At 43.6% G+C, this 15,656-nt stretch overlaps 1 protein-coding gene across 5 annotated transcripts in view; it reads right to left on the reverse strand.

Moving 5' to 3' along the window:
• CDK14 (cyclin dependent kinase 14) overlaps positions 1-15,656 on the reverse strand; it is a 551,260-nt gene that overhangs the window by 331,997 nt on the left and 203,607 nt on the right. For all 5 annotated transcript variants that reach the window (XM_056519057.1, XM_056519056.1, XM_056519058.1 and 2 more), the window contains one exon: positions 1,289-1,383. In XM_056519057.1, coding sequence (XP_056375032.1) covers positions 1,289-1,383 — 95 coding nt within the window. The remainder of the gene's footprint in view (positions 1-1,288; positions 1,384-15,656) is intronic.

The raw sequence follows: 15,656 nt of genomic DNA on the forward strand, positions 1-15,656 counted from the left end.
CCCATTCTGATTGGTCGGTTTTTCCAGCCATTGACACGTTTCACAGATCATTGTAAGTTGAGGGATCACTGTAATTGCTCTTATTTTTTTCTGTTTTGGCACAGGGGGCATTCTTCATGAATATGAGAAAGATACAGGCATATATATATATATATATATATATATATATATATATATATATAGGCAAAAAGGGTATTATGTATTCAAAAGGGGGCGAGGAGGGACAATATATATATTATATATATATATATATTAGGGGCACAGGGAGTATGTATGTGTGTGTGTATATATATATATATATATCTCGTGTATTAGGTAGTTGTGCTGGCTATGTCTCTTTTTGTTTTTGCTGTGCAATTAAGGGGGAGTGACACCCTCTCTAGCTATGCACCCCTCCCCTTTTTCACAGGAGGTTTTTAAATTGATAGTGGATCCAGCATATCACCCAGTCAGAGGCTATATGCCCAGCAGAGTTGAGTGAAATGAGGCCACCTCCGCGTGGTGGATGGGGGACACGTTTTGATCAAAAAGTGCGCTAAGAGCCTCCATTTTTTGACCAAGAGTGCTGCTTCAACCTTCCTTTTTGTATACTCTGTATATATATATAAACATACATATAGTGCCCCTATGCCCCCTCATATATAAATATGTCCCCTCATCCCCATATACACATTTCTGTTGCCTAAGCACCCTTTATCATGGCTCGATGACCATGAATAAGGGGAGTTAGGCGCTAGAAACAAGTCAGTGTTCCGGCAGCTGAGCGTTATTGTCTCTACTGCATGGACTTTCAAAAAAGAAGTAAAAGTGTTTAGACTGCATCTGCAGGATCCATTGCACACTTTATTGGACTGGATTTAGGCACATGGACAGGACCAGCACTAGTTATTTTTTTTGTTAATCCTGTGACAGGTCCACTTTAAGGACACTGTCTATTTTGGCCTTTAGGATTGGAATATGTTTTTTTTTTTTTTTTATCATCACCACATTTCACAAGGAATAAAGATAATAAAAAAGCATATTTTCCATTATGTATTTTGCATCATGTATCCTACAGGCTATATTTATGATCCAGTAATTCTACAGAGTTTCTCCTGTGTTTTCTCACCTCTTTGGAAATAATCAGAGTCCCAACACTTCCTCAATGACACATAAATATACACGGAAACACGTACACATGACATACCTGACCTGGAGACGCTTCATTAGCTGCGTGTAGAGGCCGGCGCTATTACATGCATATACCTCCTGTTTACAGTCATAGGATACAGCGTGAGGAATCACTTACCACATATTCAAAGACCAGGGTGAGGGTCTCCTTGGTGTGGATGATATCATGGAGCAGCACGATGTTGGTATGCTTCAGCCCCTTCAACAATGAAGCTGTGAAGAAGAAGAAAAGAACATCAATAACGCTGCTGGTTCATGGGTTCTGTTCCACCTTAGTTCTGTTAGTTGCCGTTTACTGTTTACTTAAAGGGGTTGTCCAGCTTAGAAAACTTATTCATATACTATTTATATATATATATATATATATATATATATATATATATATATATATATATATATATATATATATATAAATATATATATATATCTCAAAATGTATACTACCAACCTGTTAGTTTTTTATATTATGCTGAGAAGCAAGTAGATCTAAATACAAATTGTGGATGTGCGACCATGTCTGTTTTCTCTACTTGAATTCACATTGTGTTTTCTATCCGCTCCCTTTTTTTGTTGATTTTACTTGGTCTGCACTCTGCCCCACCCCATCAGCCCAACCCTATATAAGTAGTAATTAGCTACACAGGGCCCTTTCATTTCTGGCAGCCTCCCAGTCTGACTGGAAGCACATGGTAGGTGAGCTTTTATACCTTGTTCACACTGGTGTGGTGCTGTGCGGCGTCCATTGCTGCCGTGGCGCCGTGTCTGTGGGGAGGTGCGGCCCAGGGACAGGTTTGAGTGGCATTGGGGCCGCTCTGCCAATGGGTTGTTCCCCCCGTGGGCACTGGTGTCGCGGCGGTGATGGTCGCCGCCCAGTGCTACGCCATTTTATGCTAGGGATGTTAGGGACCCACTCTAAATCGGTGGCCTTGACGTGGCGAGTGGGCTTGTACTTTTTGATCAAAATATATACTAACAACCAGTTAGTCTTTGAATTTATGCTGAGAAGCAATTAGATCAAAATACAAATTGTGTATGTGAGACCATGTCTGTTTTCTCTACTTGAATTCATATATATATGATATATTCTATTAATAAAACCTAAGTTAATAGGGGGGGGGGGGGTTTCCTCTGTTCAGGGTAACATCTCTAGGCCAGAGGGAAGAGCGGTTAGACAGAGCACCCCTCACCCTGGAGGACCCGTCCTGTCCTATATTATACAGACAACCCACTGATATGAATGGGCACTGTGCAATGCCTAATTTCCCCTGTGGTGGCGCTGCACTGATTTCCACAAAATAGGTTTCTAGGAAATAGGGAATGTCCACAATGGAAAATCCTTTTAACAATAGAATAAAAAAAAAGAACACAACACTACAGATGCAGCAGAGCTTGTTTGCTCAGATGTAGCAAGTTGAGTTTGTCATTTGCAACTGCCCTTTTTTTTTACCAGTCAATTTAAAGGACTTTATTTGTCCCACAATGCTTTACAGTTATTGTGATAACAGATAGATATGAGAAAGAAAAAAAAAGAAAGAAAGAAAGAAAAGAAAAAAACAAAAAAACAAAGCTGCATACCATATGCTGCATACCAGTGTTTCCCAACCAGGGTGCCTCCAGGTGTTGCAAACCTACAACTACTAGCATGTTGGGAGTTGTAGTTTTGCAACATCTGGAGGTACCCTGGTTGGGAAACACAGCTGTATACATTTATATAACACGCAGCGTTTTAATAGAGTGACACCACACATAGGCAATTACAGTAATTACATTCCATGGCTATTACTTGGAATTAGTTTTAATTGCTCATATTTGTCCATTTTCTGGCTGAGCGGCGATGATCACCACCACATGCTGCTCAAATGATGAAATGAAAGTTTCTGAAGTTTATAAAACGGAAGAATGCTCAAAAAATAAGGGTATGACTACACCTAACACTATGAATACTACCATAATATGGGGTTGTATCACAATCCAGCATATTCCTGGTAATGTCCATTTGGTTTTCGGAAAAATTGCGTGCGGTACATGTAACTGTTCCCTAAATTTGTCGGCAGCAGAGCCATAGGGCTTTATATTTTTTTTATCAAATACACTAATTGACAACAAAACAGATAACACACCAAGAAGCTGTTGAAATTGAATAACCTGTGATTACAATATTAGATCAAAAGTATAGTTTAGTGGGGAAGCTGTAAAACTCAAAGGAGGCTCTAGTACCCTGTTGGGCACCTCCAGTCTGTATACCAGATGAGATATGATTGGGATACATGGAGGCACTAGTACCCTGCTGGGCACCTCCAGTCTGTATACCAGATGAGATATGATTGGAACACATGGAGGTTCTATTACCCTGTTGGGCACCTCCATTCTGGATGTGATAAAATATAGTTGGGATACAAAGAGGCCTTTATCCCATTGGTCACCTTCAAGTCTGTAAACAAGATGAGAAATGGTTAGGATACATGGTGACTCTTGATACCCTGTTGGACACCTCCAGTCTGGATACGAGATGAGATACGGTTTGGGTACATTGAGACTATAGTACCCGTCAGGCACCTCAAGTCTGGATATGATGAAATATGGTTGGGATACAATGAGACTCTTGATACCCTATTGGGCACCTTCCGTCTGGATACAAGATGAGATACGGTTGGGATAAATTGAGGCTCTAGTACCCTGATGGGCACCTCCAGTCTGGATACAAGATGAGATACGGTTTTGATACATGGAGGCTCTAGTACCCCGTTGGGTGCTTCTAGCCTCGATACAAAATGTGATACGGTTGGTATACATGAAGGTATACAGGTACTATATGGCATCCTGCAGCACACTCATAGGTTGCTGATGCTGGCTCAACATAAATAAATAGATAGTGATAGCTCCCCAGCAGGGGGCAGTGTGCCGCTCCACAACAAAGCCAGGATTTAAGCGTTTACCACAAGGCCTCCATTCTTACACCTGACAGTCATCCAATCCCCAACACAACTTGCATTTATCAGTAAAGGCGATACAATTCCAGTCTGTAGCAGTCCAGGTTTCTTCTTCATGCCTACACTACAAACGAAGGCAGGCAATGGGAGCCATGACACCAAATTTTCTCCTTCCAAATGCCTGGAAATGTTCCGGAGCAAAGTTAGGTGTGTAATGAAAGGGGCCTTCCATGGAGATTACCATTTTATTCACTCCTCTACAATGAAACTGCAACACCAAGAAGGATAAGCCGTACGGTTATGCAAACTTACGGAAGTAGTAGGGGTCGCTAAAATCTGAAAATTACCAAATTACCAATCTGTGACACATGAGAGGGGCTTGGCATAAAAGTAACAAGAGAACCTCACACCAGGATTATGGTTTAGGGTGGCATAATGTACAGTAGCCAGACCCTTCTACTATTCATTTCAGGTACACATAGATTTGGACATGGAACCAGTGATATTGCCATATATCCGAAAAGAATATATTAGATGGGACACCGTTGCGGTTGCTGACTAGCTGAGTAGGCAGCGCATGCGCCGATCCCAAATAAAGCAAACGCCATGCAATGGGACCCATTCAGATGCCGTGGGCTCTGGTATGTTTCTGTGCCTGGTGGGCCAGAAGGCCCACCAGGCACAGAAACGCAACAGAGCCCACAACATATAAACAATGACATGCATTATACATATGGGTTTATGTACCTGTATAGTTGTCTATTAAAGTCTTATTCTTCACTCTGATGCAAAGGAAGGGAAGTCCCAAATACCCCTTCCATCATCCCAATACCCCTTCCATCATCCCAATACCCCTTCCATCATCCCAATACCCCTTCCATCATCCCAATACCCCTTCCATCATCCCGATACCCCTTCCATCATCCCGATACCCCTTCCATCACCCCGATACCCCTTCCATCATCCCAATACCGCTTCCATCATCCCAATACCCCTTCCATCATCCCGATACCCCTTCCATCATCCCGATACCCCTTCCATCATCCCGATACCCCTTCCATCATCCCGATACCCCTTCCATCATCCCGATACCCCTTCCATCATCCCGATACCCCTTCCATCATCCCGATACCCCTTCCATCATCCCGATACCCCTTCCATCACCCCAATACCCCTTCCATCACCCCAATACCCTTTCCATCATCCCGATACTCCTTCCATTCCCCACGATACCCCTTCCATCACCCCAATACCCCTTCCATCACCCCAATATCCCTTCCATCATCCCAATACCGCTTCCATCATATAATAACTTGATAAATCCCTCATTCAAATGAGGCCAAACTCCAGCCAGGCGAACAAGTGACCTTGGAAATCTGGAAAGCAATAAAGTTGAGTTTATCAGCTGTGCCATTCATCATGCCCGCACAATGTTACAGATATCTAATGAAATGATGATCCTGACAGACAATGCCAGGCGGCTGTAATTAGGAGAAAATGAAAAGGTAATTCTAATGGCCGCTGACCGCATTCTGAATGACGGAACTTTATTAAAATCAGGTTAAGGCGACTTTAAATGCTTTTAGTCATTTTTCGTGCTAATGTATATTTAATGTTCTGTCGATAGGCGCTGTAATTTATTATATTACGCATCTCGCTCCATAACTTTTTATCTTTTATCTGTGCTCCAAGTTTTTGCAGTCTCATTTTTCATTTCTGTCTGATATGAAAGTGTAGAGGGCCTGACATACATTCATTGAAGGCACATTGGGGGACATTTACTATGTGGTGTGTTTTGGTGCGCCGCACGTTAGCTCTGTCCAGTTTTAGTCCCTGAATATATTAAAGAAGAAGTCTCATCCTCCAAAATTCTGAAAAATGTATTCTCTATCCCCTGGGAGCAGCGCGTCATGACCCCCATGGCCACCATGCCTCCACCATATATGGCTATAGGAGAGCCAAAGATTGCTGTACGGCTCTTCCATAGGGATATATGGAAGGCGGATGGCGGCCCCCTCTTCAGGCGGGGGTCAAGACGAGCCTCTCCCAGGAAGAGTGGAGGGCCCATTCAGGAGATTCCAGGGGGTCCCAGCAGTCTGACCTCCCCCCGTGACCTAAAACTTATCCCCTATGCTGTGGATAGGGGATACGTTTTTAAGAATTTTAGAGGATGAGTTATGTTCTTTAAGGGCCACACGCCTCTAGGTAAATTTATTGGTTCCTTGGCTGCCCTTTTGCCCGGTGGCGGTGCACAAATAGCTCTGGCACTTAAGGTGTCACAAGTTGGCCCTGAATTCGCATGTGCCACCACCCACCCCCCCCTCCTCTACCTGTTGCACACGCTGGATTTTATGGGTTTTATCATAGTATCAGGCTCAGATACATAAAATAATATCTCCACTCCACAACATATCACTCTGGCAGTGACTAAATAATACCACCTACTGTAAGGAGATAAAACCACTATACACAGACCAGTATCACTAACACCACCACTATACAAGGGACAAATAATTACACCACACCATCACCACTAATATTACCACTGCTATATTGTTGTTGACTAAAAACCACTATATAAAGACCAATGCCCCTCTAAGGGTAGGGTCACACACAGCGCATCCGCGGTGTATTTGACTCTGCGGATGTGCTGCCGGCTGTCACAGAGTGACAGCAGAGCATGATTCCTGCTGCGGCCGGGTAGCTCTGTGTGTCCCTGCCGGCAGGAAATTCACCGCTATGAGTGGACACAAAGAGCTACATGGAGCAGGGAGCACACACTGTGACTGCCAGCAGTGCATCCGCAACATCAAATATGCTGCGGATGCGCTAAAAGTGGCTCTACCCATAGAGGGACCATACAGAATATCACCAGCTGTACAGAAGTGCTGCAGACTTTCTTCACCATCTGTCCTGGGTCATCATAAAGACATCTCCCGATCACAACTCGTCTTCACCAAATCTGTAAAAACATTTTAGGCTTCTTACAGCAAAATCCTCATTTCTATACAAACACTCTGTATGTATTACACTGCCACATATAAGTATTAGATCCCTTTGTGCCCATGTATAGTACTAGGCCCCCTCACATTGCCACCATAAAGCATTAGGTCCCTCTGTCTCTGTATAGTATTAGGCACCCTTACATTACTCCCATATAGCATAAGGCTCTCTCTCACATTGCCCTCAGAGTAACAGGCCCCCTCACAATGCCCCCATAAAGTAGCAGGTCACAAACATTGTCCCCATAGAGTATTATGCCCTAAACATTGTCCCCATATAGAATTAGGCACGCTTACATTGCCCCATAGTTAATTAGTCCCCCTTACATTACCCCCATAGATTATTATTAGGCCCACTTACATTGCCCCCCTAGATTATTAGGCCCCCTTACATTGTCCCCATAGATTGGCTGCCTTCCCTTTACCTGCAGGCCCAGTCGCAAGGGGTGCGATGGGCCCAAAGGTGAACGGTCTGGTTACCCCATTGCAGGGACAATGCCACTATAGTTCTTAGCATGGAAGTTACTGGCAGGGTTCAGCCATAGGACTCCGGGCCCCCCTAGAGGCAACTATTAAAAGAGGGGGGCCCCAATATAGTTGTTATAGGCCCCTCTCTGCTAATTGTTACCCCCATAAAGTTGTAGGCCCCAGACTGATGGCCCCAGCCCTACACCCCAACCCTAACCCGCCCCACAGGCTTCTGGCCCCAGCCCTACACCTACCCTGCATCTACCCTGCATCTACCACTGATACCACAGTGTCCAAATGTGGGCCTATCTTCTCTATCCCTAGACACTACCTCCTTATCCAGTCCTCAGGCTGCAGCTTCTCCTGCATGTGTTTTCACTGTGGTGCAATATACTGCCCCCCACTGGTGATTCCAGGGTATTGCTATTTTATATCTAATCCTGCCTGATTTTGCTAAGTAAATGGGTAGCAAAATCAACTGCGGCAAATATAAAGCAAAATATGTGTGTGAACGTACCCTTAATCAGGAGGAGAACCTGTTCATGTATCATTAATTCTAGCCGCAATACTGTAAAACTAATAATGTTAATTCCCATAAATTCTCCCATAAGTTCACCTAAATTGACCTATTTTTTTTTTCTACACAGCTCAGGTATTCCATAAATGGTGTGCACTTCACTTAACGAGAATGTAATAGGCATTGGACTTCTGAGAGCCGAGCGTGAATAAAACGGTATAAATAATACGGCCACCTACAGTACAGAGCCTTAAATTAGAATCATGGACTCGCTCATGTATTACGCAGCTATATTACTTTTCTGACATTTCTGCGGCTCAGACCACCGTGAAGCCTCATTCGCTTTTTGTAAGTGGGTGATTAACCTCTGTGGCGTTAATGCGACCGTAGATACCGAGATAACGGAGTTAAGTTATGTTAAGGTTTAAAACAGGGCATGAAATACACTAAGGGAAAAAAGGTTACGGCTCTGGGGGTCATAAAAGGTTACGGAACGCAGAAAGTCTTCTACAGTGTACTGGGGACTGTATGGAAAGACTACAGGGGTCAGGATTGCCCCCAATTTTAGGTCAAGGTTACCATACACGTATGATATTTACAAGAGAATAGTGTTGATTCAAATTGTTTTGTGTAGGCAAGCCTATACGTCTCCATGGTAACAGACAACAGGCAAGTCTTGTGTAGTCTGGTCCCGCATCCACATAGTCTTCCTTTGATCAACTAATTCTTAGTAAAAGTATTATACATTTGTAAGCAGGAGACTGATGGAAAGGAGTATGCCTGCAGGATCAGATCATTGTGTGGTGAGCCACAAGGTGTGAAGGCGAGGTGTATGGGGCAGATGTTATTAACCCCTAAGTGTTCGTGATGCCAGGGCGTAGTTTTCCCAGTAACCACCCGAACGGTAGTATCGCTATCCCAAGATTTGGCAGGGCAATAATAGTCCAAGCCCAAGTTAGGGTTAACGGTAGCTTTACTGAGGTAGACAGATGGAAATAGTCTTTACAGCAAGGCCAGGATCCCAGAGGGGTGGTCAGTAACACAGAAGGACCTTGCAGCTTGCTGGGACTTGTAGTGACTTTGACAGACTTTCGGACAACCACGCTGACTATAATAGACTTAACTTGACTGTAGGTAGTGACAGCAGACATAGACGACTTGACTTACTGAGTTGTGGCTGTAGGTTAGGCTTGAGGCCTCCAGATGTGCTGGACACTGGCTCTGAGACGTCTGGTCTTCACTGTGCCTCAGTAGGAGTGATAATAGCAAAGAGGCAGATTGCAATGGCTCCCCCTCTTATAAAGGGGGCTGAGCCAGAAGCCCATAGGTCAAGCTGCAGGTCATCTGGTTAGCTGGTGCTCTCTGGGTAACAAACATCATGTGAACACATTATCATGTGACTAACTCAAAGGTCCTTAAAGGTCCTTTACACATAACACACATAAAACTATTCATAATATATATCACTATGGGGGAGACACTGCAGGAGAGACCCTAGGGACTTAACCTGACAAGGCCCAAGTACTGTATGGGACTATATCCCATACTGGGAGATCACAGTTGTCTGTTGCCATGCAAGCACATTGGACTGTATAAGACAGTGTTTCTCAACCAGAGTGCCTCTCAGTTGTTGCAAAACCACAACTACCAGCATGCCCAGAGAGTCAAAGGCAGTCACTGCCAAGACCAGTTTGTCTCAAAAGGTGAGGACCTGAGCGCTAGGAGGTAAGAGACAGGCACCATTCTGGAGATTGCAGGGGTCCCAGCAATTGGACCCCCATGATCAGACACTTGTTTTCTATACTGTGGATAGAATATAAGTTTCTAATACCCAGTCTCAGCAAGAGCACAGCTTTTTCAATGGAGACTAATGGATTTTTGATGGAATCTTTCCAATAGTTGACAATGACCAGGCTGGATCTGTAATGGACATGTGTAGACCTAACATGGTTGCCTCTGTGTAGCCCTTCCAGTGTGCTCACCTAGAATGAAGCACCTGGCAGATGTGTAGTTTGGGTTTCCACCTGGCCGGTATTTTACAGGTACAGCCGGTATTTTGGCCACCCTGCCTAAAAATACAGACCATGCAATGGCCGGTTTTATCCAACCAATCCTCCAACTCCCAGAAAGTTGCACCATATACTACACTAGTGTTTCCCAACCATAGCGCCTCCAGCTGTTGCAAAACTAGAACTTCTAGCATGCCCGGACAGCCAACGGCTGTCCGGGCATGCTGGAAGTTGTAGTTTTGCAACAGCTGGTGGTACCCCTGATTGTGAAACACTGACATTCTATATAGTCCAACACGCTGGAAGTTGTAGTTTTGCAACAGCTGGCGGTACCCCTGATTGTGAAACACTGACATTCTATATAGTCCAACACGCTGGAATTTGTAGTTTTCGTTTGGGGCAGCTGCTGAACCACAGGCTGTATCAGGGCATGCTGGGAGTTGTAGTTAGTAACTAACCAACTCCTGAATTTAATACAAAAAAGGGATCAAAAAATCCCATCAAAACAAAAATGGTACTGTTAAAAACTGCGGATCAGGGCGCAAAAAATGAGTCCTCATACAGACCCATATAAGGAGAAATAAAAAAAAGTTATAGGGGTCAGAATAGGACAAACGTTCCCCTGCATATGTGTATCCTGTGATGTCACGCATATATAATTAAATATGCTAATTAGCATGGCCGGTATTTTTTTTTTGCAAGAAAGGTGGTAACCCTATGTGTAGTAGTCACTTGAGTTGAATTGCTCAGGGGAGCAGATCTTCGGCCTCTTTAAAATAACAGAAGAGGAGAATTTTGGGACAATGCCAGTTTCTGTAATGTTGCGGACAAAGACGATGGGGGAGATTTATCAATACCTGTGTGGAGGAAAAGTTGCCCAGTTGCTCCTTTCATTTTTAACAAGGCTTCTGAAAAATGAAAGAAGTGATCTGATTGGTTGCTATGGGCAACTGGACAACTTTTCCTCTGCACAGGTTTTGATAAATCTCCCCCAATGGGAAGAGGAGCACCAGACCTATACAGTGGGGCAAAAAAGTAGTCAGCCACCAATTGTGCAAGTTCTTCCACTTATAAAGATGAGAGAGGCCTGTAATTTTCATCATAGGTATACCTCAACTATGAGAGACAGAATGAGGAAAAAAAATCCATAAAATCACATTGTCTGATTTTTTAAGAAATTATTTGCAAATTATGGTGGAAAATAAAATATTTGGTCACCTACAAACAAGTAAGATTTCTGGCTCTCACAGACCTGTAACTTCTCCTTTAAGAGTCTCCTCTGTCCTCCACTATTTACCTGTATTAATGGCTCCTGTTTGAACTTGTTATCAGTATAAAAGATACCTGTCCACAACCTCAAACAGTCACACTCCAAACTTCACTATGGCCAAGACCAAAGAGCTGTCGAAGGACACCAGAAACAAAATTTTGGACTTACACCAGGCTGGGAATACTGAATATGCAATAAGCAAGTAGCTTGGTGTAAAGAAATCAACTGTGGGAGCAATTATTAGAAAATGGAAGACATACAAGACCACTGATAATCTCCCTCGATCTCTGGCTCCACGCAAGATCTCACCCCGGTGTCAAAATGATCACAAGAACGGTGAGCAAAAATTCCAGAACCACACAGGGGGTCATAGGGAATGACCAGCAGAGAGCTGGGACCAAAGTAACAAAGGCTACCATCAGTGACACACTACGCTGCCAGGGACTCAAATCATGCAGTGCCTGACGTGTCCCCCTGCTTAAGCCAGTACATGCCCGGGCCCATCTGAAGTTTGCTAGAGAGCATTTGGATGATCCAGAAGAGGACTGGGAGAATGTCATATGGTCAGATGAAACCAAAGTAGAACTTTTTGGTAAAAACTCAACTTGTTGTGTTTGGAGGAGAAAGAATGCTGAGTTGCATCCAAAGAACACCATACCTACTGTGAAGCTTGGGGGTGGAAACCTCATGCTTTGGGGCCTATTTTTTGTGTGAAGGGAACATGATCCGTGTAAAGGAGTCAATGAACAGGGCCATGTACCATGAAATTTTGAGCAAAAACCTCCTTCCATCAGCAAGGGCATTGAGGATGAAGCGTGGCTGGGTCATTCAGTATGACAATGATCCCAAACACACCAGCCGGGCAACAAAGTAGTGGCTTCTTAAGAAGCATTTCAAGGTCCTGGAGTGGCCTAGCCAGTCTCCAGATGTCAACCCATAGAAAACCTTTGGAGGGAGTTGAAAGTCCGTGTTGCCCAACGACAGCCCCAAAACATCACTGCTCTAGAGGAGATCTGCATGGAGGAATGGGCCAAAATACCAGCAACAGTGTGTGAAAACCTTGTGGAGACCTTGTGATTTTATGGATTTTTTTTCTCATTATGTCTCTCATAGTTGAGGTATACCCATGATGAAAATTACAGGCCTCTCTCATCATTTTAAGTGGGAGAACTTGCACAATTGGTGGCTGACGAAATACTTTTTTGCCCCACTGTATGCTTCAGGCTGAGAACCCAAGCCATTAGAGTCAGCCTGAGGACCAGCAGCCTGAATGTGGTCAGTCTGAACCATGAAAGAAGTCCCTTCTCAGCAGAGTTTACAGGACAATCCTGACTACTTGGATACCCAGGTAAACTTCATCAGACACCATTTTGGCAGCTATGTGCGTTCTAAATATGGTGCGCGCTTTTCGTGACTGTCTCAATGTCGTCTTGCTATAGATTTGAAGGACATGAAAAGAAAACATCACGCAAAAAGGTAAGACTCCGCTTATCCAGCCTGAACACACACTTCCCTGATTGAAATGCCAGAGAAAAAAGAAAGTTACGTGTATTTTATTTATTTTTTTACTTTTCTCCTTTGTTGTAGTTAATGCACTTTTATCTCAATTACATTTAGTGGCCAAACTTCTTGGCTTCCTATAAATGACAGCTCCTTCCTGCACATGAGTCATGGAGGAGGACAGGAACAATGGCCGACCCCATGTGTATGAAATGTATCGCGGAGCAACAATGCACCTCACACATCAGCACATTGTCTGCCGCCTTCACTGACCTCATCGGAGGCTGGACTGGGGGTCCGATTCTATTTTCCCACGATTTCTAAACCGTCTGTATCATTAAAGTGCCACTGCTTACAAGAAAAGCTGCATATACAGTGAAACCTCCTTGGGTCGACCACCAAAATTTGAACAAAAACGTGGTCTTTTATGGGAGTGGCCCTCCTTAGGAACCAAGTATACAGAATTGCTGGTTAAAGTGTCAAATGGAGTAAGCATGCACATACAGCACATAAATAATAATAAAAATAATAATAATAATAAATAAATAATAAAAATTCATGATGAAAGAGACAAAGAAACATGTCTATCATGTTCAGTTGTCTACCAGGAGCCCAGTAATTTAACATTACTGGGGCCCAGCATGACTCCGCTCTCATTCCTTGTCCTCAACATCACTCCCCATCCGATTCATAGTCCCCAGCAAGGATACCAATTTCATTCCTGGTTCCCAGTCTGGCTCTCAACCCTATTCCTTGTCTACGGCATGGTTTCCCATTTTAATACATCACAGCATAGTTTCCAAACTCATTCCTAGTCAACAGCATGATTCCCCATCTCATTGCTAGCCCCCGGCATGGCTCCCCATTTCATTCCTGGTCTACAGCATGACTACCTATCTCCATCCTAGTCCACAGCATGGCTCCTTATCTCATTTCTAGACCCCAGCACTTCATCCCATGTCATCCCTGGTTCCAAGTATGGTTCCCAATCTTATTCCTGGTTGACAGCATGGCTCCCCATCTCACTTCTATTCTACAGCAGGAATTCAATTTTAATTTCTAGTTCCCAGCTGGGCTCCCCATCTTAAAGTCCCCAGGATGGCTTCTCATCGTATTCCTCATCCTAAATATTAGATCCCCATTTCATTCCTAGGCCCTAGGATAAATCACCATTTCATGCCCCTGCCCAATCTCATCTCTAAACCCCTGCATGTCTCTCCATCTCATCCCATGTCCCCAGCATGCCTTCAAATCTCATTCCTTGTCCCATGCATGGTTCCTATCTCAATCATGATCCCAGCATGACTTCTGGTAATCCCTGGTCTAATGGCCCTTACAAGGCTCCTCTTCCTTCTTGCTCCAATTTGGTAATGCGGCACAATGCAGATCTGCATTGTGAGGATTAAGAGTGTGTATAATTCCAATCTGTCTTCTTTTAAAGGGTTCCCACAGAAACATTTGCTCAAAAAAGTGGTCTTTGATCAGAGAAGATGGGACCTGCTTATAATGGGGCAGCTTCCATAGACTATAATGGTAGAAAAATGGTAGTGATCATGTTTTCACTCTGGCAGAGGGGGGGGTAGCTTTTGACTAAACTGACATTAAGCCCACTGCTATCTTAAATGTAGGGCCAGCATTGCACGCTCAAATAATTTTTCCGTAGGAAATATTACAATGAACACAACCCAATAAAAGAGTAGATTAGAGATGTGCGAATTTACAGTAAATTCGATTCGTCACGAACTTCTCGGCTCGGCAGTTGATGACTTATCCTGCATAAATTAGTTCAGCTTTCAGGTGCTCCGGTGGGCTGGAAAAGGTGGATACAGTCCTAGGAAAGATTCTCCTAGGACTGTATCCACCTTTTCCAGCCCACCGGAGCACCTGAAAGCTGAACTCATTTATGCAGGAAAAGTCAAACTGCCGAGCTGAGAAGTTTATGACGAATCGAATTTACTGTAAATTCGTTCATCTCTAGAGTAGATGATAAGTGGCTACAAAGCACATTTCCCGCTCTGGAGGGTTCAGAACATCCAATCATTACATGGACAGCCCTTAGGTTTCTTGTGTAATGCTGAGTTTCTCCTGTGGGGGCGCTGCAGGGAAAATCAAACCTTGCTGTCTGGTTACAACAGCCTACTAGTGATCCCCTGTGATCAGCTCATCTGTCCAAAGCTGACCGCCCCCCTCACATTTATACTATTTATTACTGTCTAGGTCTCTGTTTAACCATTACATGAATTATATAAACCAATTTTACTTAACAATGGCTTTGCTTTATCTCTACAAACTGGACAAATATATTGAACTGAATTTATGTCTTAAAATAGACACTGAGATATAAATAAATGCAGTGATTTTCGTCACCGTTTTGTCACAATCTGTGAGAATTTTCACATCCCGGGTGGTGCTTTGCACGTCTGATGAGAAACCTACAGATAATATAGGTTTTCTTACACCAGAAAAAAAAGACATTTACATTATATTTATGCGTTATACTCTCTGTAAAGGGCAGGGGGCGCCTAAACAGAAAGAACAAAAATGTGGGCTCATTCGTCCCACAACTGCCACAGGCCTTATAGGAAATCCTGAATACTTTATGGCTGCACTCACGCATCGCGGTTGTGTTGCCGTAATGTTTGCCGTGAATTCTGAAATTTTGGCTAAAACACTGCAGTTATGCACTTATTTCTGAAAAATTTAAACAAGGCCTAAAAAGTAATAAATACCTCAAATAACGGGTTTAACTTAAAGGAGTACTCCGCTGCCCCAGCGTTTGTAACATTTTGG

The sequence above is a fragment of the Hyla sarda genome, chromosome 5 (genome assembly GCF_029499605.1).
Source record: "Hyla sarda isolate aHylSar1 chromosome 5, aHylSar1.hap1, whole genome shotgun sequence".
Taxonomy (NCBI): domain Eukaryota; kingdom Metazoa; phylum Chordata; class Amphibia; order Anura; family Hylidae; genus Hyla; species Hyla sarda.